The sequence below is a fragment of the Mirounga angustirostris genome, unplaced genomic scaffold, assembly GCF_029215605.1.
Source record: "Mirounga angustirostris isolate CCGP_5_RB_7025 unplaced genomic scaffold, mMirAng1.0.hap1 SCAF_2, whole genome shotgun sequence".
Lineage (NCBI taxonomy): Eukaryota > Metazoa > Chordata > Mammalia > Carnivora > Phocidae > Mirounga > Mirounga angustirostris.
The window spans coordinates 162711-187523 of NW_026991710.1; the positions used below are offsets into that span (position 1 = coordinate 162711).

The window sequence follows — 24813 nt, forward strand, 5'->3', positions numbered from 1 at the left end:
TCTCATGCTCTCTGTCTGTCATTCTCTCTGTCTCAAATAAATAAATAAAATCTTTAAAAAAAAAAAAAAAAAGAACTACTGAGCACCCTTCTTGCAGACTTCACTCAGGGGCTTCTGCTGATGCCTTCCTGAAAGCAGCTAAGCCACTTTGGCGAGAGGTAACAGAAGCGATAAGGTAAACATTAGGTTCGGCCAGGGATGTTGGAATTTCTCCCTGATCTACTGCTTCACACTGATCAGTTCAGCTGAATGATTCCCACTGGTCAACCGTCCAGATTGCACCAAAAGCTAGATGAAGGGCCCCATTGGTGAGGGTTCTGGCCTCTCTGACCTCCTAGGCTGCCCATGTGCCCATGGCCTGCTGGCTCACTGTGAAGACCAGAGGACATGCACTGCCCCTCCCAGGACAGGACAGTTTCAGAAGGCCATATAGACAGCACACGTGCTCAACTGCTGGCCTCATATTCTTGTTATGTGAGCAAGTGGAAATGCTCAGAAGTCAGGATATGTGAGTCTGGAAGCAAAGGGGGGGCTGGCATGCCTCTCCGCCCTGGGCAGTGAAGCCCCCACCGTGATATCGCTGGACACAGTTGGGAAGAGACGTGCCATAGAGCAGATCATCTTCCCACCATAAGTAACCTCAGGAGCATGGATAATAGTGAACTATAGTGAAATAACAAGGAAACAATGAGGTTGCGTACTTATACCTTTGCCTTAACATAATTTTCTTAATTGTTAAGTTCACATCATTTAACTTTAATAATGGCTGGGTTTAATAACTGGCCCTCAAAATTCCTGATGATTGAACAACCAGCTCTCAGGAGCTTACCACTCAGTAAGAGCCCTGGGAGCCAAGGCCGACTGGAGTTCACTGGGTCACCTTTCCTGTCTGCCCTCCACCTCCCAGGCATCCTGACACACCCCTCCTGGAGTGTGAGTGTCAGGCTGGGCCTCGAAAGGCCAGCCTTCTCCTTCCAAAGGCTTTGCAAGCTGTGTTGTCTGTCCCCAAATGCAGTTGGATGCCCCTTATTTCCAAAGTCAGCAGGGGGCCCCTCACCGTTGCCCCCAGGTTTCTCATTTTGGAGCATGAATCCATGAAGGGCAACACCTCAGCACCCAGGTGACCATGGCTCCTGGCCACTCAATCACCTAGGGTTTGGTTCACATAACAAGTGGTGGCACTGGGTGCTGTGTGTTGAGGACAGGCTTAAGGACAAGAGGGGTGACCACTCCCCAGGGAGGGCTCAAGGCCCAAAAGATGAGGTGTGAGTTGCACCCTGAAAGAGGGGACAGGGGAAAGGCAGAGGCCTTTGGTGAGCCACACAAGGCCCTAGTCTGACTCAACAAGTTTCCTATATTTTAAAGATGAGATTTCACTTAAGAATCTGAGTTTCTAACTTGTCTTGAAAGTCTGAGGCCTGGGCGCCTGGGTGGCTCGGTTGGTTAAGCGACTGCCTTCGGCTCAGGTCATGATCCTGGAGTCCCGTGATCGAGTCCTGCATTGGGCTTCCTGCTCAGTGGGGAGTCTACTTCTCCCTCTGACCCTACCCCCTCTCATGTGCTCTCTCTCTCTCTCTCATTCTCGCTCTCTCAAATAAATGAATAAATAACATCTTTAAAAAAAAAAAAAAAAAGAAAGAAAGAAAGAAAGTCTGAGGCCTGGAGTGCCTGGGTGGCACACTCTTGATTTCGGCTCAGGTCTTAATCTCAGGGTCGTGAGTTCAAGCCCCTCATTGGGCTCCACACTGGGTGTGGAGTCTGCTGTAAAAAAAAGGAGGGGGGGGCGCCTGGGTGGCTCAAATGGTTAAGCATCTGCCTTCAGGTCAGGTCGTGGTCCCGGGGTCCTGGGATCAAACCCCACATCGGGCTCCCTGTTCAGCGGGAAGTCTGCTTCTCCCTCTCCCTCTGCTTCTCCCCCTGCTTGTGCTGTCTTGCTTTCTGTCAAATAAATAAATAAAATTTAAAAAAAAAAAGAAAGAAAGAAAGTCTGAGGCCCATCCACTGGTCCTTATGGCGGTTCCCTGAGGGTTCTGGCCTGCTAATCTCTAGCAAGCAACATGGAGGGTGTCAGCCAGGGTCCAGGCCCTCCTTGGTCTGGAGGTCGGGGCAGAGAGAGGCTGTCCTGGGAATGGGATGAGCAGGAGCAGGCTCAGAAGCTCCCAGGTTGGGTCTAGGCAGTGGTTGAGAGGGTGTCCAGGCCGCCCAAACCACTGGAGATTCAGGAAGAACCAGCCCAGAGTGACACAAGACAGGCAGTGCATGAAGACACCTAGATGAAGTTCCAGAACACTCAGGGCTGGAGCTCAGAAGAGCCTGGCGGGGATGGGGAGGGTGCTGTGCTGACCGGGTGCTCCAAAGTCTGACTACACAGGTGCGTGCTGACATGAAATTTCATCCAGCTGTGTCCTACCTCACTTGCTTTCTGTGTGCCGGACTCAACTCAGAAAGCTAAAAAAGAAACGGGAAGAGAGAGGAGGGGCAGAGGCCCTTGGTGAGGTGCCTGAGCCCCTATTTCCTCAGCCATATGAGAACCTGCTTCAGAGCACAGACCAGCACGTGATGACTAGTTCCTGGTCTGATGGGAGCAGGGGAGGGGCAGGGTATGACAGGAGGTGCTCTGCCAGGATGGAGGGATGGGACGAGGCGGGGAGTCAGGGAGAGTCTCCCTTAGGCACTGTGCTGTGAGATACACGGCCTTCTCCTCCCCATTGTCTCCCTCCTGGGGAACAGGCTTTGGGCACCAAAGTATTCAGGTAGCTCAAAAATTAGATGTGCTGCCCAGACACACACCCCCTCCCTGCACTCCAGCAGGACCACGAGATCTCCAGCTGTCCTAGACATCTCTGAGCCCTGGCTTCCCCCCATTCTTCCTTCTCTGGTGTGTGTTCTGGTCCTAACCAGGGCTTTGTACACAGAGGGCCCTCAGGGAGTATCTGTGGGTTAGACACACAGATGATTAACTCACATGCACACATACACATGCTCACGCTCACACATGGGACTCCTAAAAACTAGGCACTCTTCTGAGAGCCTGACTCCTCTTCCACCATTCTTCCTCCCAGCATCCTGAGGGGAAAACATCATTATCCCCATTTTACAGGTGGGGAGACTGAGGTCTGGAAGTTAGCCAACCTTCCTCAGGTCACAGAGCTGAGGAGAAGCAGATCAGCACCCTTACTCGCTAGGTGTGGAGGAAGAGGGTGAAGAGTTCTGTATCCAAGCCATTAGCCATGGAGGACTGGGGTGCTAAGCCAGCAGCTCAAAGGTGAAGGAGACACAGGGCAGTGCATGAGTGACACAGAGTCCTGCCCTCCCCTGCTGTGCTTGTGCCGACGTCCAGGTAGCATCTGGCTCCAGGACCTGGAATTCAGACAGTCTGCCTTAGAACTTCGAACCTCACAGCCTTCCATGCAATCAACAAACACACAGGTGCAAGGTGCTCAGGTGTGAGGTACTGTGCTAGCCATGGAAAATCTGCACCTTCTGGCCTCATGTGTTGGAGTGGGGAGACAATGAGATTGTGCCTCCATGAGGTCAGAATGAAAAGGTGTTGTAACGATCAGGTTTGGCAGGTGCTCAGGACAGGCCTTCCAAAGATGACTTTAGGCTGAGACTCAAAGATGAGGAAGCCCTGGAATGAGTGCTATGAATACAGAGGACAGAGTTTAATCAAAGGCCCTGTGGTCAGTCAGAGTGAGTGCTAAGGGCACATGGGAGTTCCTTGGTGAACGATGGGCAGAGAGGGGGCAGGGCCAGGCCACCAGGAAAGCCTCCTCCACCAGTGGAGAGTGTGGGTGGGAAGAGGTCTCCATGAGCCTTGTACACTAATGGAGAGCATTAGGGTTAAGCTGCCTCCTGGTGAGAGCACTTCAGAGCAAGTGGGGTCTCCAGAGCAAAAGGTAGGGAGCTGCAGAGGGCCTGAGAAGGACTGGCAGGAGGGGAGCCGTGCAAGGAAGAATCATGGTGGCAGGGAAGGCTTGGCCCCAGGCAACACTTATTACAGGCCAGAAGATACGTGAGGTGGTGAGTGGGGCAGCCTAGAGGCACCTGTCTTTGGGCAGTGGCTAAGGAAACCAAGAGACTCGACCCAGGCAAGTGAGGGGAGAGCCTCATGGAGTTCATCTGAGCCTGGCCAGTGATCCTGGACAGCAGCTTGGGGTTCAGTTGTGGGTTGATGTCCTGGGGAGGGCCTGGCCAGGGCTTCACGGAGCATTTCATTGAACTATCACTCTCAACTCATTTTGTGGCATCCAAAATGCACTGAATCCATGCTCTCAAAACCCAGCTTCTCAAGGCTGATTAGGTAAGGGAGGTTGGTCAGAGTTTTGTCTTTAAATTTTATGCATTCACTTTCACTTAATACCCCAGCTTGAGGCCAGCACCGGACAGTAAGTGGCAATGATGTGGCCAAAGCTTGGAGGCTTTACCTTCCAACAGGTTTGGGGGCAGCTGGGTCAAGGAGCAGGTAATCATGTGCTTGGATGAAACCCCGGGTGATGGCACTCTGTGGAGATGCTGTTGGGAGGGGCACCATCAACCAGCGTCCCTCTGGAGCTCTGTGGTCAGATGCATGTGCACATGTGTGCTGGGTGTCGCATAGGTGTGGAGGGGGTATGGCCACAGGTTCACAGGTGTGCCCCCCCACATGCTGCGGTCACATAGGTATGTGTGTTCTGGGGGGTGGCCACAGGTTCACAGGTATGCCCCCCCAGGTGCTGCTGTGGTCACCCAGGTGTGTGTGGGGGAGAAGTGGCCATTGCTCACTGGTGTCCCCCCCCAGGTGCTGCTGTGATTACCTAGGTGTGTGGGAAGGAGGGATGGCCACAGGCTCACGGGTGTTCCCCCTCCCCCAGGCGCTGCTGTGGGCACCCAGGTGTGTGGGGGGGAGGGGTGGCCACAGGCTCACAGGTGTCCCCCCCCAGGTGCTGCTGTGATTACCCAGGTGTGTGGGGAGGAAGGGTGGCCACAGGTTCACAGGTATGCCCCCCCCAGGTGCTGCTGTGATTACCCAGGTGTGTCGGGGGGAGGGATGGCCACAGGCTCACAGGTTTCCCCCCGCCAAGTGCTGCTGTGGTCAACCAGGTGTGTGGGGGGGAGAGGTGGCCATAGGCTCACAAGTGTCCCCCCAACCCAGGTGCTGCTGTGGGCACCCAGGTGTTTGTGGGGAAGGGGTGGCCACAGGCTCACAGGTGTGACCCAGGTGTTACTGTGGTCACCCAGGGGTGTGTGTGTGTGTGTGTGTGACCACAGGCTCACAGCTGCACCCCCCCCAACAGGTGCTTCTGTGGTCAGCTAACAAGGTGTTTGAGGAACTGACAGACATCGAGAGGCAGTTCCACAAGGCGTTCTACACTGTGCGGGCCTATCTGAACTGTGACCGGTACTCGGTGGGCCTCCTGGACATGACCAAGGAGAAGGTGAGGTCTCAGTGCTCCACAGGCCTCCTGGCCAGCCTCGTCCTGCTCCTGTGCTGACTCACTGACTCTGTCCCTTCTCTTCTCTGCTCAGGAATTCTTTGACGTGTGGCCTGTGCTAATGGGAGAAGCCCAGCAGTACTCAGGCCCACGCACACCCGATGGCCGCGTGAGTCATGGTGGAGGGGGGACAGGCCCAGCCTGCATACCTCTGTTTCCCTGGCTCCAACTCCAGCTCCAGGGTGGGAAGGGGCCTGTCCCAGCCTGACCGAGGGTGGGAGAGGGAGGGCTATGGGAAGGGTGTGGGGCGGTGGGGACAGATGGTTGTGGGCTGGCTGGCTACCTGACTGCTCTGGAGGGCAGGCTCTGAGCGCTTGTCTGCTGCCTCCCCTGACTCCAGCGCATGCTCCGGGGCCGGGTGGGGGCAGGTGCAGATCTCCCGATGAGGGTCATCAGCCCAGTGGGAATGGCCAGCCTCTGTCCTTCTGCTGCCCCACCCTTAAATCACTGTAGCATCTCCCATGTGGGACCATGTATACGTGTATGTGCAGTGTGTGTGCAGACCTGTGTGCATGAGTGTGAGAAAGGCAGGGTGACAAGTACAAGGGAGCATGGCAGATACTTCTGCCACGTACTGTACATCCAATCTGGTACACACCACCCAGCCCAGCCATGCTTCCGTTTCCCCACCGGTCACAAGGGGTGATAACTGGGCCTTTTCACAGGGTTGTGTGCCAAGTCCCTGCTCATGGCTTGGCTGTGGCCGTGACTTGTCACAGTTGTGTGTGTGTGTGTGTACTGGCCTGGGTGTGCATACATGTGAAGGAGTATGGGGCCCAGTTTGTGTGTGGGCTTGAGTGGGACACAGACCGAATGAGGACAAGTGTAAACCAAATGTGTAATGTGTGTCCCACGAGTGTCAGTGATGGTCTGCATGTGTGTACATAAAGTGCATGTGAGGTTGTGTGTATGCTCTGTGTGCATGTCCATGTGTGCATGTGAGGTTGTGTGTATGCTCTGTGTGCACGTCCATGTGTGCATGTGAGTTTGTGTGTAACTACGGGGGTGTGGTGTATGCTCTGTGTGCACGTCCATGTGTGCATGTGAGGTTGTGTGTATGCCTGTGTGCACGTCCATGTGTGCATGTGAGGTTGTGTGTGACTACGGGGGTGTGGTGTATGCTCTGTGTGCACATGCATGTCTGGGTGGGACACCTGGGAACTCCTCTCACCCTCAGGGGGGTTCCCACTGGGGAGCTGGCCCAGGGAGCCCCTCACGACTGCTATGGTCCTTTTCGCAGGAAATCGTCTTCTACAAAGTCATCGACTATATCCTCCATGGCAAGGAAGACATCAAGGTCATCCCGTAAGTGCCAGGGTTTTAGGACAAGCATCACCTGAGGGCAGAGCGCCCTTGGACCCATGCTGGGCTGGCACTGGGGATTTATCACAATGGATCAGCAGCCTCCGGCATGGCCCCTCACACGGTGGTGCTCCCTATGCTGTAGGACAAGGCAGAATGGGATGGGGAGGGAGGCACCATGGATGTCCAGAGTGGACTTCCAGAGGCCCAGGTGAGCTATCCAGGTAGCCCTGTCAACAGTAACTGACCTTTGAGTCCCTCAGGGTCTCATCTTAGCTCACCCAGCCACCCAGGCAGGTGGAGCTCCCAGAAGGCACACCCCATAGGGCAGGTAGGAGGGGATGTCCTCCCCAGTGGAAGCACAGCTGGGCTAAGGGAAGGGCAGGGCTCCAAACTAGAGAAACTGGGGACAGGTGTTGGCCATTCCTCACCCTATAGCTGAATGGCCATGTGTCCCCAGACCCTATAAGCCTGTCAGGACCCCACCCTGCAGGTTCCACCAAGGACTAGGATCCAGGTGCTAGGCCTGCAGGACAGGTGACTGACACTGAGCTCCAGGGGCTGGATTGAAGAGTGGGGGCTCCTACAGGGTGAGGGACCTCCTCAGCATTGGCAGAGGAAGGATCAGACACACCCAAACCTCACCCCTGGCCTCCTCCTACTCTCCCTGAGTCCACTACCTGCTAGCTTTCCGGATCAGACACACCCAAACCTCACCCCTGGCCTCCTCCTACTCTCCCTGAGTCCACTACCTGCTAGCTTTCCCGCCCCACCCAGAGCTCAGAAAAGGGAATAAACATTAACACACACACTGAGCCAAAATCTACACACGTACATCGAACAACCCATCCACCATCTGACTCTGTGTTCCTTCCCCCAGCACACCCCCAGCGGATCACTGGGCCCTGGCCAGTGGCCTTCCAACCTACGTGGCAGAAAGTGGCTTTGTGAGTCTGCTGAGGCCCTGCCCTCGCCTGGCGCCCCGGCCCTTCCTGCCGGTCTGTGCACCTCTGCCAGCTCCCCGCTGCCCTGCTTCACCTACTTAGAGCTCATCGGGCTGGGTGGTCTTTTTTAGAACCATATCGTACATTGGGCTGCTTCAGGTGAATTTTTCCTGATCCTCTTTCAGATCTGTAACATTATGAATGCCCCTGCCGACGAAATGTTCAAATTTCAGGTATCTATCCATTCATTAACAGAAAGTGTGTTGTACTTAGGGAAGAAGATGTTCTGGTTCAGAAATGATGGACTGAATTCGTTTTCGCTCCTTGAGAAACAACCTCAAAATCTCAGGGGCTAACAGCAGCAAACACGCACTTCCCGGGCACAGGTCTGTGGCTGGTGGGGCGGGGCCAGGCCACAATGAGCTTTCAGGTCTGCTCCTTGCTCCTCCTCTGGGGACGTGTGACCAAAGCAGGCTCTTTTCTGGAGGAGGCTGAGAGTCCAGTGGGCCAATGGAACTGCCCTGGTCTCTACAGCTCTTCCAGGAACTGGCCACTGTCCACATTTTACTGGCCAGGTGTCAGTGGAATGTGAAACGGGAACAGCTGCATAATCTGTGGGGCCCAGCAGAATGGAATACAATAATTCAACAATTATTAAGAACATTAAGAGCATGGAGGCAAAGATTCAATCGAGTGTGGGAGCCTTCTAAGACAGGAATCCTGTGTGACTGCAGAACTCACACCATAAAGCCACCCTGGTGGGCATATAGGCTCAGCTTCGGCTAGCGGGAGAAGTCACAACACAAACCCATGGACAGAGAGCTCCCACGCATGCGGGGAGTGAGCAGACAGGAAGAGTGACCCAGTCACCACAGTTGGAGGGCGGGAGAAATGAGATTGGTGCTTGCTGGGTGACAAGCCTGGGCCAGGGCCAGACCCAGAGTAGTGGGCATCTCTGGACGCCTCTCCCTGCAGGAAGGGCCTCTGGACGACTCGGGGTGGATCATCAAGAATGTCCTCTCCATGCCCATTGTCAACAAAAAGGAAGAGATTGTGGGGGTTGCAACATTCTACAACAGGAAAGACGGGAAGCCTTTTGATGAGCAGGATGAAGTCCTCATGGAGGTAAACACCTGCCGTAGGTGCGGCCCTTAGGGGAGACACCTGTGTGATGGCATGGGACACAGCTATGTGGAGTCCCTTCCTACCATCTGCTTTAGCACTCGACCCAGCATAGGGGCAAGGGGGAGCTGTGAGGGGCCAGTCCTGGAGACCCCTTAAAAGCACTCAGTGCCCTGGAGCGGCCCTCCACGTGCCAGGACACAGGGCCTGGTGCGCGGCAGGTCCTGTCGGGATGGTGACGCTACTGGTCTGTCTGCAGTCCCTCACTCAGTTCCTGGGCTGGTCGGTGCTGAACACGGACACCTACGACAAGATGAACAAGCTGGAGAACCGCAAGGACATCGCCCAGGACATGGTTCTGTACCACGTGAGATGTGACAAGGACGAAATCCAGCAGATCCTGGTACCACTCCTGTCATGCCCTGGTCCCCTTCCTGCCCAGTGGGGAGGCAGGGTGACCCCGCAGTCAGGGCATATCCTGTGGTCGGAGAGCCGAGCCAATCCTGGAGTTCCACATGCTCTGCACGGCCAGGGGCAGTCCCTCCCCTGTGTCCTCAGCCTCAAGCAGGGTCAGCTGTGAGCAGGGAGTGATCAGAGCCCTCCGGGTCAGGCCCTGCGGGGACGCCACCAGTTGTCCCTGTGGACAGCTTAGAACAGTGTCAGAGAGGCAGGGAGGGACACACAGGAAATGGTAGCCACTATCACTTCTCTCTGAAGCAAGAAGTTCCAGCTGGGGCTTCCAGAGGCAACTGCCGTCTTGTGCTAGATGTCACCCTGTCCCGCACTCACGAGGGCTGTGGGTAACGCCATCACCCTGTCCTGCACTCACGAGGGCTGTGGGTAACGCCGTCACCCTGTCCTGCACTCACGAGGGCTGTAGCTAACATTCACTCTGTCTCAACACATCTGTTTTCTCTCGTAGCCGACAAGGGAACGCCTGGGGAAGGAGCCTGCTGACTGTGAGGAGGATGAGCTGAGGACAATCTTGGTCAGAATCTGACTCCCACCCCTCAGGTGGAGACTGGAGGGGCCTGAGGGTCGGGGGAGACTTCCTCATTCCTAGGAGACCTGAGCATGTCATCCCCTGATGTTTGCTGCTGTCTGCGTATCCCTATGCCTGGGTCCGTGTGTGTGTGTGTGTGTGATCTCTTTATGTGCATGTCTTTGCACCTGTCTCCCTGATAATACCTCTGTTCTCGAGGTGGGGCCATGGGTGGGGGCTGAGCCGCAGGGCATGTGAGTGGCCAGCCGCAGTCCAGAGCCACTGGAAGGGCTGATGTCAACACACTCCTGGGACATCTGAGGCTGGACAAAGGATCCTGGGAAGGGAAGAGAAAAGCCTGCCTCCCTCAGCCTCACAATCCCTCCCACAGAAGGAAGTGTTGCCGGGGCCCAACAAGTTCGACATTTATGAGTTCCACTTCTCCGATCTGGAGTGCACAGAGCTGGAGCTGGTCAAATGCGGCATCCAGATGTACTACGAGCTGGGCGTGGTCCGAAAGTTCCAGATCCCTCAGGAGGTGGGGGTGGGGGGCTGTGGTGAAGGGTCCCAGATCCACTAGGGGGTGGGGGGCTGTGGTGAAGGGTCCCAGATCCACCAGGGGGTGGGGGGCTGTGGTGAAGGGTCCCAGATCCACCAGGGGGGGAGGAACCATGGTGAAGGATCCCAGATCCACTGGGAGGTAGAATTCGGACATGGTTGGGGGGATCCCAAATCCCCCAAGAGGTGGGAGAGATGTGGTCCGAGGTCCTAGGTCCTACAGAAAGTTTGGGGACAGCCATGTTCATTACAGAATACACACAGCAACTGTGCTTAGAATAAATGACTAAATGAATGTATCGATGGGTAGAATGATGGATAGAACGTTTGGTAAATGGTTGTTCCAGACAAGTTGATCAAGTGCATCATTGGGCCCTAGTGGGGTTTTGGCGTGGGGTGGAGAGGATATAGGAGCCCATAAGCTGTGCAGAAAGCAAAGGGCATCCTCTTGGTTTGAATGCAGAGAGCCCCGCAGAGGTCGTCCCAGGGAGGAGGGTGGTCCTTCCAGCGCTGCCCTGAGCCCTGCTGCTTTCCCATAGTTCCCTGGCTGTTGTGCGGTCTTCACCCTCACCCCTCAGGGAGCGTCTGCTTCCCCACCATGCAAGGAGGAAACCATGCTTCCTCATGCCCCCCTGAGAACAGGCGCAGCACGCTGGCATTTTCAAAAGAAATTTTACTAAACACTAAAGGAAAACACAAAAGAAAAAAGTAGACGAATGATTAATAGCATTTTTTAAAATTTCAGAATCATTTTCTGACACTAAAAATCACAGTGGAAGCAGTAAGACACTCCTTTGGCCCACATCCTGTTGTCCAGAGAGACTGCCCTGCTGGAAAAGGCTCACATCCCTGGGCCTGCCCCTTGATCTCTGGACCCTTAGCCAACATTTTATTTCTCCATCGTCCATGCCAAGTGCCCACACATTGTGCCCCATTCAAACACCCTTGCCTAAAACAGACCTTTTCTTCTAAAACATCCCATACCCCTTGCCTGGGGTCCTCCCAATTCTGGGCTGGGCAATAGGTTGGAGGCCCCATGAATGCTGGAGTTGTTCTTAGCTTTGACCCTGGCCCCCTCAGGCCGCCCCTCGTCCACCCCGCAGGTGTCAAGCAAGGTACCTCCCACCCAGGAGGGTGGTCAGGGGCCAGCAGTGACTCGCCGGGACAGGAAGGGTCACGGGGGCCTCGCGTTCGGGAGCGAGCAGGCCTTCACACCAAGCTATTAGCATGTTTGGCGCTCAGAGCCCGTGTTTCTCCTGACTCCCCTCAGGTCCTGGTGCGGTTTCTGTTTTCCGTGAGCAAAGGGTACCGGAGAATCACCTACCACAACTGGCGTCATGGCTTCAATGTGGCCCAGACCATGTTCACGCTACTCATGGTGCGTGCCCCAGCAGGGGCGTGGCAGATGCTGCCCTAACCAGCCCCCCACCCGCCACCTGGTCAGGCTTGTGAAGACCCTCCTGGCCCTTGGGGGGGGGGGGGCTCTGCGTGGGGGTGGGGGCCTTCAAGGGCAGAGGAGTAGAGGAGGTGCCTCCCCCGGGACCGGCACACCCCCAGCCCCGGGAGTAACGGAGGGCCCTGGGCGAGGCCCGGATCCCTCCCCCACCTGCTTGCCCGCACCCCGTGGAGCAGGGAAGGGAGGGAGGAGGAGGGTGTTGGCAGCACCGCACAGCTGTGGGTGCCCATGTCCTCAGACGGGCAAGCTGAAGAGCTATTACACAGACCTGGAGGCCTTCGCCATGGTGACCGCCGGCCTGTGCCACGACATCGACCACCGTGGCACCAACAATCTGTACCAGATGAAGTAGGCAGCAAGCTGGGTGCCCGGGTCGCTCTGAGGGAGCCTTTGTGACAGAGCCCAGGGAGGGGCCTGCGTAGAGCTCCCTGGGGGGGGGCCCTTAGCTGGCGAGGAGGAAGTTCGGGGGCCCCGAAGCCACAGCCAGCCTCTCTGGGGGCTTCTGGCCAAACTGTGATTTTAATAAAACCCCCGTAACAGATCCCAGAATCCCTTAGCCAAGCTCCATGGTTCCTCGATTTTGGAACGGCACCACCTGGAGTTCGGGAAGTTCCTGCTCTCCGAGGAGGTTTGTGTCCCACTCCACACTCCGGGTATTTCTCCGTATTTCTGACTGACCATCGCCTGCACCGCTGGCCCTCCCGCGGCCAGGCGCCGAGGACGCCACAGGGCGTGGTGACCCGCGAGCCAGGCCCCGCAGGGGCTGGAGGAGGGTCAGCGGCGATGGGTTGGATTTGAACTTGGAAATGCACCCACCGCGGGGTGGGGTGGGCTCAGGGGTCAGGCAGTGGTGGGGAGGGCGTGCAAGGCCAGCTGGGTCCGGTACCCACGACCTGTCACCTGCCGGTAGGAGCAGGCCAGCGATATGCCGGGTCAGACAGACAGATCCTGGGAGGGGGCAGGGACAGACTGGGAACCTAACCCTTCCCCCAGTCCCTGAACATCTACCAGAACCTGAACCGGCGACAGCACGAGCATGTGATCCATCTCATGGACATAGCCATCATTGCCACGGACCTGGCGCTCTACTTCAAGTAGGTGGCCGCCCGGGGGGGAGGCAGGACGGGAGCCTGGCTGGGGGGGGGGGGGGTAGGGACCTGGGGTTCCTAGAAGACCCTTGCCAGCCCAGCGGCCCCACAGGGCCTGAGCTCTTTGCCTCGGTTTCTTCCTAGAAGGGTGGGTGCGGTTAGGATCAAGGAGGAGGGGGTGTCCTGCATGGGGTTAGAGGGTGGGGGTCGACTCTCTCTCTTTGTTCTTGGGGTTCAGGAAGAGGACAATGTTCCAGAAGATTGTGGATGAGTCTAAGAACTATGAGGACAAGAAGAGCTGGGTGGAGTACCTGTCCCTGGAGACAACGCGGAAGGAGATAGTCATGTGAGCTATGATGGGGGTGGGGGCGGCAGGAACCATCTCCGTGCTGGTTAATCCTCAACCCCCCCACCACCACCAAACGAGGAGACCCCAGGCCCCCGAATGAGCCACAACAAGAGCAGCTCATCTCTAAACGGCTTTGATAAATCGTCAAAATAAATGCTCCATCTTACTTGCTCCTCATTTTCAGGGGAGACAGTACAGGATTTGGGGTCAGAGTCCATTTCCTTAGTTTGTGGATTTGGCAATAATTTACTTATTCGTGAACCTTCACTGATACATCTCCAAAATGGAGATTCAGAACGACGGTCCTCCTCCAGGCCTGTCCCAGAGGTCCGACAAGGAAAAATGTGTAAATCACGGGCACTGGGAGCTGCCCAGTGAAGACCTGGTTTTAGTTTGTGGCGGCAAGGGGGAGAGGGAGGTCACGCATGAGGGCTGGGGTGGAGCGGGTGTGTAAAGTGAGAGGTCTACTACTGGAAGAGGTGCCCAGAGGTGGAGGTGGCGGGGAGGGAGGGAGGCCAGCCTGGGCACACCTGGAGCTCCGTCTGCCTGCAGGGCCATGATGATGACTGCGTGTGACCTGTCCGCCATCACCAAGCCCTGGGAAGTCCAGAGCAAGGTCAGAAGTCATGCAGAGCCCCCACCTCTTGTCATTGCCTCTTGAGATTGCATCTAGGGGAAGCCTGAGAAGGGGGGACAGAGCCTTCATTTGCAAGTAGTACTGAGAGCTGCCCCCCTGCTCTGGGGCTGGGCTCGCGGCCGCCACATTGGAAAGCGCCAATGTGCTCACTGTGCATCAGGCCCAGCCTGAGGAGTAGGGGTCCCAGAGGGTCTGGGGCAGAGACTGAGGCCACAGAGGCTCCTGGCAGGAGCCTCCTTTGTCAACTTCTGACCAAGTGCTGAACTCCACAGGATGACTGCCTTTTATGTCCACCCCCCACCCAGGTTGCTTTGCTGGTGGCAGCTGAGTTCTGGGAACAAGGTGACTTGGAAAGGACAGTTCTGGATCAGCAGCCCATTGTGAGTGTTACTTCCAGAATCTTCCACCCCTACTGTGGTCCTTGGGAACCTCGGGCTTCGCTTGGTACAAACAGAGGACCCCTGGGGATTTGGGGGTCCCAGGACCTCAGTCTCACTTTGTGGGATCGGTCATGTGACATGAGCTGAGCGTAAATTTAGGTAGCTTGGGATCTGGGTAAAGTTGTAGAAAAAAACAGGGTTTGGATAAAGCTGTGAGGCTCATACAGAAATGGAAAGTCATTGTCAAAAGTGGCCGAGGCAGGCTGGGGCCCATCATCTGGGGCCTCCATGGCCCAGGCAGCTCCACAGTGAACCTCAGCCAGGCTGCAAGCTGCTCCAGGAAGGCCCTCAAGTGGGGAGAGTACGGTGCCAGAGAAGGCCAGCTGCTGGAGTCCAGGGCCCACACCGTGATAGATGGAAGATGCTGAGATCTTCAGGCCAGCAATGTGGGGCCAGGAACATGCTGCTAGACCACAATGGCACTTGCATAGGATCCAAGGGGACGAGGACAGCATAGCATTGTCCATCAGCAGGTGGAAGAGATGGAAAGAGGGCTTGTTTTACAAGTCAACTCCAGTCAGTGGATAGCTGCCTGATCACAGGGTGGAGAAGGCTTTGGGGCCAGGGACAGCCTGCAGGAAAGGGTGTCCTGATCAACCAGCCAAGTCCCTTGGGGACAGGGCAGGCCTCTAGTTCCTGCATGGCTCACCGTTGCTACATGGAGCTCCGGACAGTGGGTAGCTATGAAGGATAAACCTGCAAGGAACAGCTCAGGGGGTCTGGAGTATGTGGACACCAAGGATAGTCCCTCCAAGGGCATCTGGAGTTTGCCCCCACAGGGCTCTCAAGCCAGGTCTTGAGTTAGCACCATGGATAGTTCCCAAGGAAGCGGGAGGAAGGCGCTCAGGGGACCTGCAACTGGGGAGCATCATGGTGGACTCAGCCCTGGAACTACCAGATGGCTCAGAGCGGGGAGGGGCATCCTGGCTGTCCCCTTTCAAGGGCCAGCATCTATCAAGGCAGGCTAAGCCCCAAGACCAGAGGCTCCACCTTCATCCCATGGACACTGCTTCATCTGTGTCTCTGTGGACAAGTTCATCTGAGCTGGGTGGGGCTGAGTGAATCCTGCGGGCTCAGAGGAGGTATCTCTGCTCCCCCCACAAGCCAATGATGGACCGGAACAAGGCAGCTGAGCTCCCCAAACTACAGGTTGGCTTCATCGACTTCGTGTGCACATTCGTGTACAAGGTGAGCAGGGTGGTGTGGGGCCTGGCTAGGCTCGCAGGAGGAAGGGGGTTGCTGGTGTGGGTTCACCCAATGGCCTGGCCTGCCACAGCCCCCATCTCCTCATCCTTGCACTTAAAATCTGAAATCCTCAGTGTCACCCCAAGGAGTCCCTTCCCACTTTCCCCTAACCAGTTCCTCAGAAGCTCTTCATGCTTTCCCACAGGTCTCCACCCTCTGGGAGGTCCTCCCACTCACCATGAGGTCTCACCTCACATGTCCCTTCCCCAAACCCCATCTAGGGCACCCCCACTCATGGCCTGCAGCTTATCTGCAGGTGCATTTGTTCAGTGCCTGTGAACCCAGGAGGACAGGGATGGGTCCACCTGTCACAGCTGGGAATGCCTCACCCAGCAAACACATGTTGCACATGAGTGACCAGGGAACATTGTGCCGAGGACACACGCACTGTGACTTCACAGCCCAGAGGACTGTTCAGGGAGTGTGTCGGGGGTCTGACTGCAGAGCCCCTCCCAAGTGATGCCCAACATGCCCATGGGCTCCACTCCATCTGGTCCTGGGGGCTGTGATGAGGAGGTTGTCTGCTTCTGAGTAAAGTTACCCCTGACTGGACCAGGCCCACTCCCCACCTTGACCACCACAGCACCTGGGCTTCCCCTTACTGAAATCCCAGCTCCCTTTGCTGCCCCCTCAGTGGGGCTGTAAATGCTGAGAAGGAAGGCGGGACCAGGATGGACATCCCAGTCCTGAAGCTCACAGGTCACAGCCCCACCACATCGCTCCCCTCTCACTGCCTTCCCCAAGTCCACCCACACACTCCATGGCTCATGTGTGTGTTTGCGTGTGCATGTATGTGTGATGTACGTAGAAGAGACCAGAGAAGGGGCTGCAAGACCAGCATGTCTGCCCGAGACTTCCCACCCCTTCTGCCGAGGGACTCCCCTTCTGCCATTGATATTTTCTACTCCATTCTTGGGGTCCTTACCCCACTAAGACCGTCTGTGCCCTCCCCATCCTCTCTGCTCTGTCTCCTGGGCTTTGCTGGGAAAGTAACATCTCAGTGGCCTTCCCTTCTCCCTCAGACAGGCCCCCTCCCAGGTTCTCCTCTTGGGTGAGCGGGGCAGGGTGTGGGGGGACAGGCTGGTGCCAGCAAGGGCCAAGATGTGGGGAGGCCACCTGCCCCAGCTGCCTAGGAACAGTCAGGAGTGGGGCCCGACTTCTTGATTCCCTGTCTTCCCGGTCCAGGAGTTTTCCCGTTTCCATGAAGAGATCCTGCCCATGTTCGACCGACTGCAGAACAACAGAAAGGAGTGGAAGGCCCTGGCTGACGAGTATGAGGCCAAAGTCAAGGCCCTGGAGGAGCAGAAGCAGCAACAGGAGGACAAGACAACAGCCAAGAAAGGTGTGGGCAGCGGGGCGGGCACGTGGTTAGTCCCCACATGGAAGTGTGCGAAGGGACGGAGGTTAAGCAAGAGCTGACTCTGGCGGACAGGCCGGTGGCCAAGGTGCTGGGGCTGGTGAGCTGGGTTCCTCCCTGCAGAGGCATCGGGCCTGTGGGCCCAGTGCAGTCAACAACCCGGACTGCGGCATCTCCTTGATCCTCGCCAGAGATTCTCATTTTCTCTAACCAAGTAGCTATTTGAATGTTACTTCCTTGATAAAGGGAGGAAACATCGGGAACTCTCAGCAGCTCTTTCTTCCACCACCAAGCAGCAGTTTTCTCCTAAATAACTTAGGAAAATCTCCACTTCCATCTACCCTCAGAAACCAAACAGAAGACCTAAGGGCACCCATCTGACTCCGGTTCAGGTCATGATCTCGGGGTCCTGGGTCGAGCTCCACGGTGGGCTCTGCGCTCAGCAGGGAGCCTGCTTCTCCCTCGGGCCCTCCCCCTTCTCGTGCACACGCGCACGCTCTCTCAAATAAATGAATAAAATCTTAACAAAAACAAAACAAAAACAGAAGACCCAAAAAAAGAAATTAAGTGAGCTGAGTCAAGCGTACATGACATCTTTCCCTGTACTGTGTCAGAGCCTTTGTTTACCTGCTCACCCCCCACCACTGCGTCCCCTTGTGGGAATGTGGCTCACGTGGCCTCATTGTGAGGGGCCGGCACACCCCCCAGATGGAATCCCTGATGTTGTTGCCATGGTATTTGCCTGTGCATGGCCACTTCAGCCCTGGGACTTTTGTTGCTATTTCCTGCTGTGGGGAGGAAACCGATGTCCGGACGGTTTTGGGCTTGCGGGGGCCAGAACTGAAAGTGTCACAAGAACAAGATAAGAAAGGCTGAGCCCTGGCTAGGCTAATCGGCTTAGGCTGACCACAGGTCCCACACTCTGCCCTTCCTCCCATGGGGCTGGCTGAGGACACTGGGCGGAAGGGGCGAGGCCAGTGCACAGTCCTCTCACCATCTTGTTTCTCTTGCAGCGGGCACAGAGATTTGCAACGGCGGCCCCGCACCCAAGTCTTCGACCTGCTGCATCCTGTGAGCCGCTCCGTGTGTTCTGATGGCGCCCCAGTCCATTCACCCGCTGGGACTCCACCTTTTCTTGCTACAAGAAAATGACTGAAGACAATTTTGGGTATTTTGACATTTTTTTAAGACTTATGTTTTTATAAACTAAATCACCTATGAATAAACAGTTTACCGTACTTCACACTCATCCATCTTTTGGGTGCACAGCAATACCACAGAGATGTTTGGAAAGGGTCTGCGAACTGCGAGTCGGAAAGCTCTGGGTGGGATCCACAACTGCACATGTATTTATGTGTCTACGGGTCGATGAGATACAAAGATGCTGTTGGCTGTCTGGTTGGGAGGAAATATGACCAGAAATTCAGAATAAAATAAAAAGAAAACAAGTTGCCCTTTTCTTTAATACAGCAGAAATTATGGTGGAGGGCACATCATGGAGGACCCATCCGAAAATTCTGCCAAAAGGTCAAGGCCAGGAGTGACCTGCGCAAAAACACGTGTAACAGCCCTCTGCATGGAGGTTGGGGGAGCACACTGCCGTGGCTGGGGTCTGCCCACGTCCCGTACAAGTGAGGGTGCCCTTTGTGTTTGCACCAGCACAGCGAGACCCAAACGCACGACTCACACGTGAAATGGGTGCTAAGTATCTGGTGGAGGTTAAGGACTTTTAAAGTCCTGATAATGTGAGCTCCACATCGTTTGTTCCCAACACTGCACACTTAACCCCACAGCAAACTCCTCAGCTGCCTGATTAGACTGGTTGCGGAAAGGCCAGCTCAGATGCCACTCAAGCCCGCCTCCAGAGCTCCTGAGCTCCTGGGCAGGTGGTGAGGGGAGAATGGGGAGGGGGGAGCCACCCCCCACAGCCGTCCAGTCACAGGAAAGAGGCAGTTCGCATCTCAGCGGGGACACCTGGTGACAGTCCATGATTAGGGCCAGGCCATCCTCCCAAGGGACTCCGCACCAGCCAACCGGAAGGAACTGAGCTGGGCTCACTCAACCTTCACCAGAACTAAAACCAAGGGTTTAAAGTGCTTATCCACTGCTTCTCATCTTCCCCCTCACATTTGCAAATGAATTCACTTTATCAACAAAACTTGGGCTCAGGGAAATTTGCTCAAGGCCTGGGGCTGGGAAAGAGCACATGCCAACACCAGGCCTCAGAGGCTGGAAGAGCACAGCAAGGAGGGGCAGAACCTAACTGTCAGCTCAGCAAGAGCCCAAGCCCACTACAGAGCTTTATGCAGCACCCCAGCCTGATGCCCAAAAGCCCACGGGCCTTCCTTAGAGTTGAGGGGAGGGCTCCTGACAGGGGGATGAAGATCCAGGTCCCCGGCATTTGCACGGCCCATCAAGGGTCTGGGCTCATTGAAGACCAAGCAGCAGCCGCAATACCCAAGCTGGCTGTGTGGGGTATAAACTGCTCCCTCTGGGCATCCCCAGTCAGACACTCCAGAGAACAGGTGACAGAATTTCTGTGTTCCCGGCCCGTCTGTGCACTGCCCTCTGGGTCTGTGATAGGTGCCCAGTTCTTCTGAAACCCACTCCCCATCCCCACCCCACAGAAATGGAGGACAGAGCACAACTGCTGAGCTGGAGTCCGGAAATCAGACAACTGGCGACGAAAAAGGAGAGCATCAAACACAGAAAGCTTTATTCATCCACACCACTCCAGAGAAAGGCAGGCTCACTTTAGTATGCTGTCGTCTTGGGCTGAAAGGTTCAAAGGAAAACACTCGTGTTATTACACGCTCAGGCAACCCAAAAGGACTACTTCACATGTTCAGTGCTCAACAACCCAGGATCTAGCTACAGTGGAGAGCCCGACCATGCTCTGCCTCAACTCTTGTCCCTGCACACTGACTGCAGCCTGCCACAGCACTCAGTGGGGGATGCGTACCTGGTTCCAGTCCTGTGGGCCCCTCTGAGGGTGGCACATTCCCAGACAACTAACCTCCGAGGCCTAGGGACCTGGTGGGCCTTGCCCAAGGCAAGGTGTCACCGTGTCCCCCAACATCCACGGCCCTGCTACATCTCTCCCTCCCGCAGAGGACCCACTGGCCAGTGCTGGAAGAAAGGAGGCAGCTCCTAACCCCCACTGTGGGGTTCACCTGAAGCAGCACCTGTATGTTTCTCAAGTCTGGGCAGAGGACAAGGCCGTAAGATGCAGTGTACCTTCTGCCAGTTCTCTCTCAATCCGTTTCCGTTCATCCTGCTTCTTTTTCTCCTCAGCGGCTATCCTCCTCTCCTCTTCCGCCCGAGGTTTCAGGTAACCTGTGTAAGGAAAGCATGAAGATGGGAAGGTACTTTCAGCTTCTTCACCAAAACGCTGCATAAAAGGAGTTTAGTGCACGTGAATGCCTGATGCATGTGCTCTCCATTCTTTTCCTTCCACGTGGATTAAGGCCTGACTTTCCCTGCTCAGCAAAGAGCCCAACCCAGAGGGCAGCTGCAGGGGCCCCGCCTGCCAGATGCCCCTCCACCTCACCGCCCTTCTCTGCCCGGCAATCGAGGCCACCAGAGGCTGCTCGCGTCTGACCGCAGCACTCCTCCAACACCCACTTGGCACCCCGATTTTCAACAAGAACTAGCCGTTCTCCAGCTCCCGGGGGGTGCCCAGCATCAGAATGCGCTTTGGCTCCTGACCATCTGCGCCAATCCCAAAGCAACCTACACACCTGCCGCGCCGCTCAGGGGTCAAACTCACTCGGGTTTCTGGGGCTGGGGCCTCCCAACCCTGCCCCCTTTCTTGCCCTTCGCCGGGGCTTAGTAGATGGCTCTGGGGAGCCCCCCTGGCTCTGAGAAGACCCAGTGCTACCCTGCCTTGGGCCAAGACAGCGGCGCGGTCACTCACTGTAGCGCTTGGCTCCATAGGCCACGCCGAGGAACAGGGCGGAGTAGCGGCCAAGCTGCGGGCAAAAGACGGTCAGAGGCGGGGCAGGAGGGTGCGGGGGGGGGGGGTGAGTCCCGGGAGCGCGGGGCCTGGGGGGGATCCCCAGCCCGCGAGGTCGGAGAGCGCAGGGAGGGAGTCCCGGCAATGCGGGGACTGGGGAGGGAGTTCCCAACCGGCGGGGTCGGGCGGACAGGCGGTCCCCAGAGCGCGGGGTCGGTGGGCGCAGGGGGGTCCTGGGAGCGCGGGGACTGGGGAGAGAGTTCCCAGCCCGCGGGGTCGGGGACGCAGGGCGGGAGTCCCGGGAGCGCGGGGACTGGGGGGCGTTCCCAGCCCGCCAGATCGGCGGAGCAGGGCGGGGGTCCTGGGAGCGCGGGGAGCGCGGACCTGGGCGCGGGTTCCCGGGAGGGAATTCCCAACCCGCGGAGTCGGGGGCGTAGGGCGGGGGCCCCGAGAGCGCGGGCGGTGCGGACGGGGGCGCGGGTCTCGGGGAGGGGGTTCCCGGCCCGGGGGTCGGGGGTGCAGGGCGGAGGTCCCGGGGGCGCGGGGAGTGGGGGGGTCGCATCCGCGGGGGCGCGGGTCCCGGGCTCGCTGGGGTCGTGCACGCGGAGCCGAGCACCCGGCGACGGCCGCAAAGCCTCGTTCACCTTGATGAGCGGGGAGACTGGCACCGGCGGCACCATCTTGTCCGTAACCTTCACGCCGGAAGCACAATCTGAGGAGGACGCTGCAAGGGCCCAGAAAGCTGCGGAGACGTAAAAGCGTACAAGGGCGAACGCATGCGCCGTCGGCGGCGAACAGAAGCAGGACGGCGCCCCCCGGTGGACGGAGGTGGAACAGCATGCGCCCGCTCGGGGCGGGGACCACACCGGGCGCGCGGCTCGGCATCAGCTGCGCATGCGCGATTGCGGGAGAAGCCGTGTCGGCTGGGCGGCGGGGGTGGGTTTTGCCCAGGGTGTAAAACCCGGCCTACCCTCATGTTCCCTGCAGCCTCTGACGCCGTCAGGCCAGGTTGAGCACCAGTGGAGCCCGCCCATTATAGGTCCAAATATTTGAAAAATATAAGTCAGTCTCACAAAGTGTGAAGTAGATGGCTCTCTATCCTCCTGCAGTGCCTGGGCTCTCCTGTCAGGGCCGGCGAGTCGGGAAAGGAGCCCCCACTCCCGCCCCGCGGCTGGAGAGGCCCACGGTCACCCCAGGTCAGCTGCCATGACCGCCCAGGAAGGGCGCATGGTCCGGAAAGGGGTTCGAGGTTTGGGGCTGGGAATCCAGGGTCCAGGGACTGTGTGTGACCTGAGTGCAGGCCTCCTTGCCCCAGGCCTCTCACCCAGGGGAGGGGAGGGGTTGTGGCCGAGCCCTCTGGACTCAGGCCAGGCTTATCATGGTGGCCTCAGAACTTCTTCCTGGGACGGCGCTGCCTCAGGTGCCCCTTACAGCTACCCTTGCCCGCAGTCTCAGTCCTCCAGCAGAGCCGAGTTTCCTCACTGCAGGAGCCTCTCCAGCGCAGGGGTCTGGAGTCTCCCTGGGAAGAGCACCCTAGTAGAGCCTGCTCCCTGACTCCTGCCCTGGGGACCCTGCAGTCCCAAGCTCCAAGGTCCACCTCAACCAGGGCCTCAGGGACCACTGAGCCCCCAGATGGGCCCTCCTTCTCTCACTTCTGCTACTCACGGTGGGTGGGGGTAGGAGGCCACACCTGTGAGTTACTCTGTCCCACTCTGTCCCACTTCTGTGGTTAGCTCTGGCAAAGACATACCAGGTCACCCACAGGTGTGCAGAGGGGCTACCCAAAGATGGAGCGGTGGTGGCCAGACAGCTTCCCAACTGTGTTGGCTGTGCAGACACGTGGTTCCCAAAACAACCAGGTGTGTGTTGGGGGTGGGGGGTGGTCTGGAAGGAGGACCATTCATCCCCTGGGCCCTGCACTGCTCCAGAAAGAAGCTCCCTGAGAACCAGAGCTCGGGGCTCACTAGGGCCCCCGGTATGCCAGAGGGGAGCCCACTTTTCCTTAGTCTCCCAAACCCTCCTGTTTCCAAAGAGAGCTTAATGATAAATCTAAAGAGAATGGAATGCAGAGATGAAAACTGCAGGGCACAAAGCAGTTGCTCAGTAAATCTGCATGGAAGGGAGGTTCTTCCAGCCTCCTCCAGGGTCCTGGGCAGAGCCTACTTGCTCTGCAGCTTGCTCTGGAGTCCTGGCTCTAGCCCTCCGGCTCGGAAACTGGAAAATCACCTGTGTTCCTTCCTGGGCTGAGGGTGGGAACAGGGAGGCCCATCCTATAGGGCCACCAGGCCCTTCTCTGAGCTCTCTGAGGATCCCTGCCTGATGCCATCCACTGGTGCCTCTGCCAGGCCTGGGGTTGGGGGAAGTCCTTCCCAAGCCCCCTCATTACTCCCTGAGGAAGCTATAAACACACACTGACCCCACAGGACACAAAATAAACCTCTTCAACCAACATGCCATGTGGTAATGCTGAGTGCACACCCCCCACTCCCACCCCACCCCCATTCTTGCCCTTGAGCATCTAGGCAGATGACCTCGGGTGACAAATATGTTTTCCCTTCCCTGGATATTAAAATAAACAAGACTCCTCAGCAACTCCTGCTTCCAGAATCAAAAATAAGTGTCTCTTGGGCTGAAGGTGAGGCCAAGGTGCTGGTAGGGGACCACCTAATGGTAGCTTCCAGTGGGGCGGGGTAGGGGGACCAGTGGGGGACACACATGCCCATATACACATGGGGAAGACCCCTGAAGCTGGGGGAGACTCGCTTTGGCCCTGGGCCCTTCCTGAGGGCTGAGGGGGTTCCCATCTGGCTCAGGACACTGGAACCGCCTGCTGACACCTCTGCACCTGTCAGGGCCAGCTGTCCACTTTGAATCCTGATATTCTCCCTGGAGCCAGGCTCCATGGCTATCTTTAGTGCTGCCAACCCAGAAAACCTCCCCAGGGGCTCTGCCAGTGTCTTCTGGCCTTCCCCACATCAGAGGCCTTCTGAGCACAGATCCTGCCTGTCTTCCCTTCTCAATGTTGTGGTCCCAATCCTACAGCCCTGCTAGGGTCTCTCCAAGCATCACAGTCAGACCCTGCCCAACTGGGAATGCAGCCCAGCCCAGGTCTCCCACGTTAGTCACATGTTCTCCCTCTGGGAGTCCTCCAGGCCGAACCCAAGGGAGCCCCCAGGTCCCCGCAGTGGGTCATGCCTCCCCAAGTTCCACGGGGTGCCTGTTGTCCCATACTCATGGCAGGCAAATGGTGTCTGCCCCTGGGATCACATGTGGCAGCACCTCAGAGGTGTCATGTGACTGAAGGGGTGTGCCCCTGGGGGCAGGACCCCTGCCATGGTGGCACTCACATGTGATGTGGTTCCCAGAGGTGCCCTAGGGGACCCCTGCTGCTGATGCCTACCCCCGCCCATGGTACAGGAACAAGGGGCTCTGAGGGCTTGTTCTCCAGGTGCAAAACTGCAGTCCTGACTGCCCTCTTCATTCTACCCCCAGGCCTTCTCCTTCTGTTCAGCCTATAGACCCCCATCCTTTCCTGCCCCTAACCTGCACTCCCCGCAACCCAGGACTAGGGCACCCAGCCCCTGACCCTGTGGTGACCTCTAATATCCGGCACCAGGTCTCCCGCCCAGACTCTGCCTGCTGGGCTCTGCCTGCTGGGCCATGATGTAGTGGGGAATTTGGTCCAGGGCCCAGCCCATCTGGATGGCCCTCCATCCCAGAAATGTTATCCCCACTCTGTGCCAGGCAAGGAGCTCCCTGCCATGGGGATACCTAGGGCCCTGGGACTTTTCTGCCACTGAAGCAGAGAGGTGAGGGCGCACACAACATGCTCAGAGAACACTTGGTCACCAGCCCCCAAGGCCACTCACAGTGACTTTGTGCAAACCTAGGAAAGGTACTCCTT

The 24813-nt window shown here is 57.2% G+C and overlaps 2 protein-coding genes across 4 annotated transcripts in view; one reads left to right on the plus strand and one right to left on the minus strand.

Moving 5' to 3' along the window:
- PDE6B (phosphodiesterase 6B) overlaps positions 1-18029 on the plus strand; it is a 34217-nt gene extending 16188 nt beyond the window's left edge. The window contains exons 4-22 of one of the 2 annotated variants that reach the window (XM_045881693.1): positions 5277-5417; positions 5509-5583; positions 6715-6779; positions 7657-7723; positions 7906-7953; positions 8696-8845; positions 9102-9245; positions 9765-9830; positions 10216-10362; positions 11653-11760; positions 12077-12186; positions 12379-12466; positions 12832-12932; positions 13165-13272; positions 13828-13891; positions 14218-14292; positions 15457-15540; positions 16783-16945; positions 17977-18029. In XM_045881693.1, the coding sequence (XP_045737649.1) occupies positions 5277-5417; positions 5509-5583; positions 6715-6779; positions 7657-7723; positions 7906-7953; positions 8696-8845; positions 9102-9245; positions 9765-9830; positions 10216-10362; positions 11653-11760; positions 12077-12186; positions 12379-12466; positions 12832-12932; positions 13165-13272; positions 13828-13891; positions 14218-14292; positions 15457-15540; positions 16783-16945; positions 17977-18029 (1857 nt within the window). Of the gene's footprint in view, positions 1-5276; positions 5418-5508; positions 5584-6714; positions 6780-7656; positions 7724-7905; positions 7954-8695; positions 8846-9101; positions 9246-9764; positions 9831-10215; positions 10363-11652; positions 11761-12076; positions 12187-12378; positions 12467-12831; positions 12933-13164; positions 13273-13827; positions 13892-14217; positions 14293-15456; positions 15541-16782; positions 16946-17967 lie in introns of both variants that reach the window. The other variant, XM_045881692.1, reaches the window with a different exon arrangement.
- A 1617-nt stretch (positions 18030-19646) lies between these two features.
- ATP5ME (ATP synthase membrane subunit e) lies at positions 19647-21930 on the minus strand. Of its 2 annotated transcripts, XM_045881695.2 has the most exons (4): positions 21554-21930; positions 20871-20925; positions 20192-20290; positions 19647-19729 (listed from the first exon to the last, which is right to left on the minus strand). In XM_045881695.2, the coding sequence occupies exons 1-4, from the start codon at positions 21587-21589 to the stop codon at positions 19704-19706; spliced, it is 216 nt and encodes a 71-aa protein (XP_045737651.1). In that variant the 5' UTR covers positions 21590-21930; the 3' UTR covers positions 19647-19703. The 2 variants fall into 2 exon arrangements, with proteins under 2 accessions (XP_045737651.1, XP_045737650.1); XM_045881694.1 differs by lacking the exon at positions 20871-20925.
- Positions 21931-24813: the final 2883 nt, after the last annotated feature.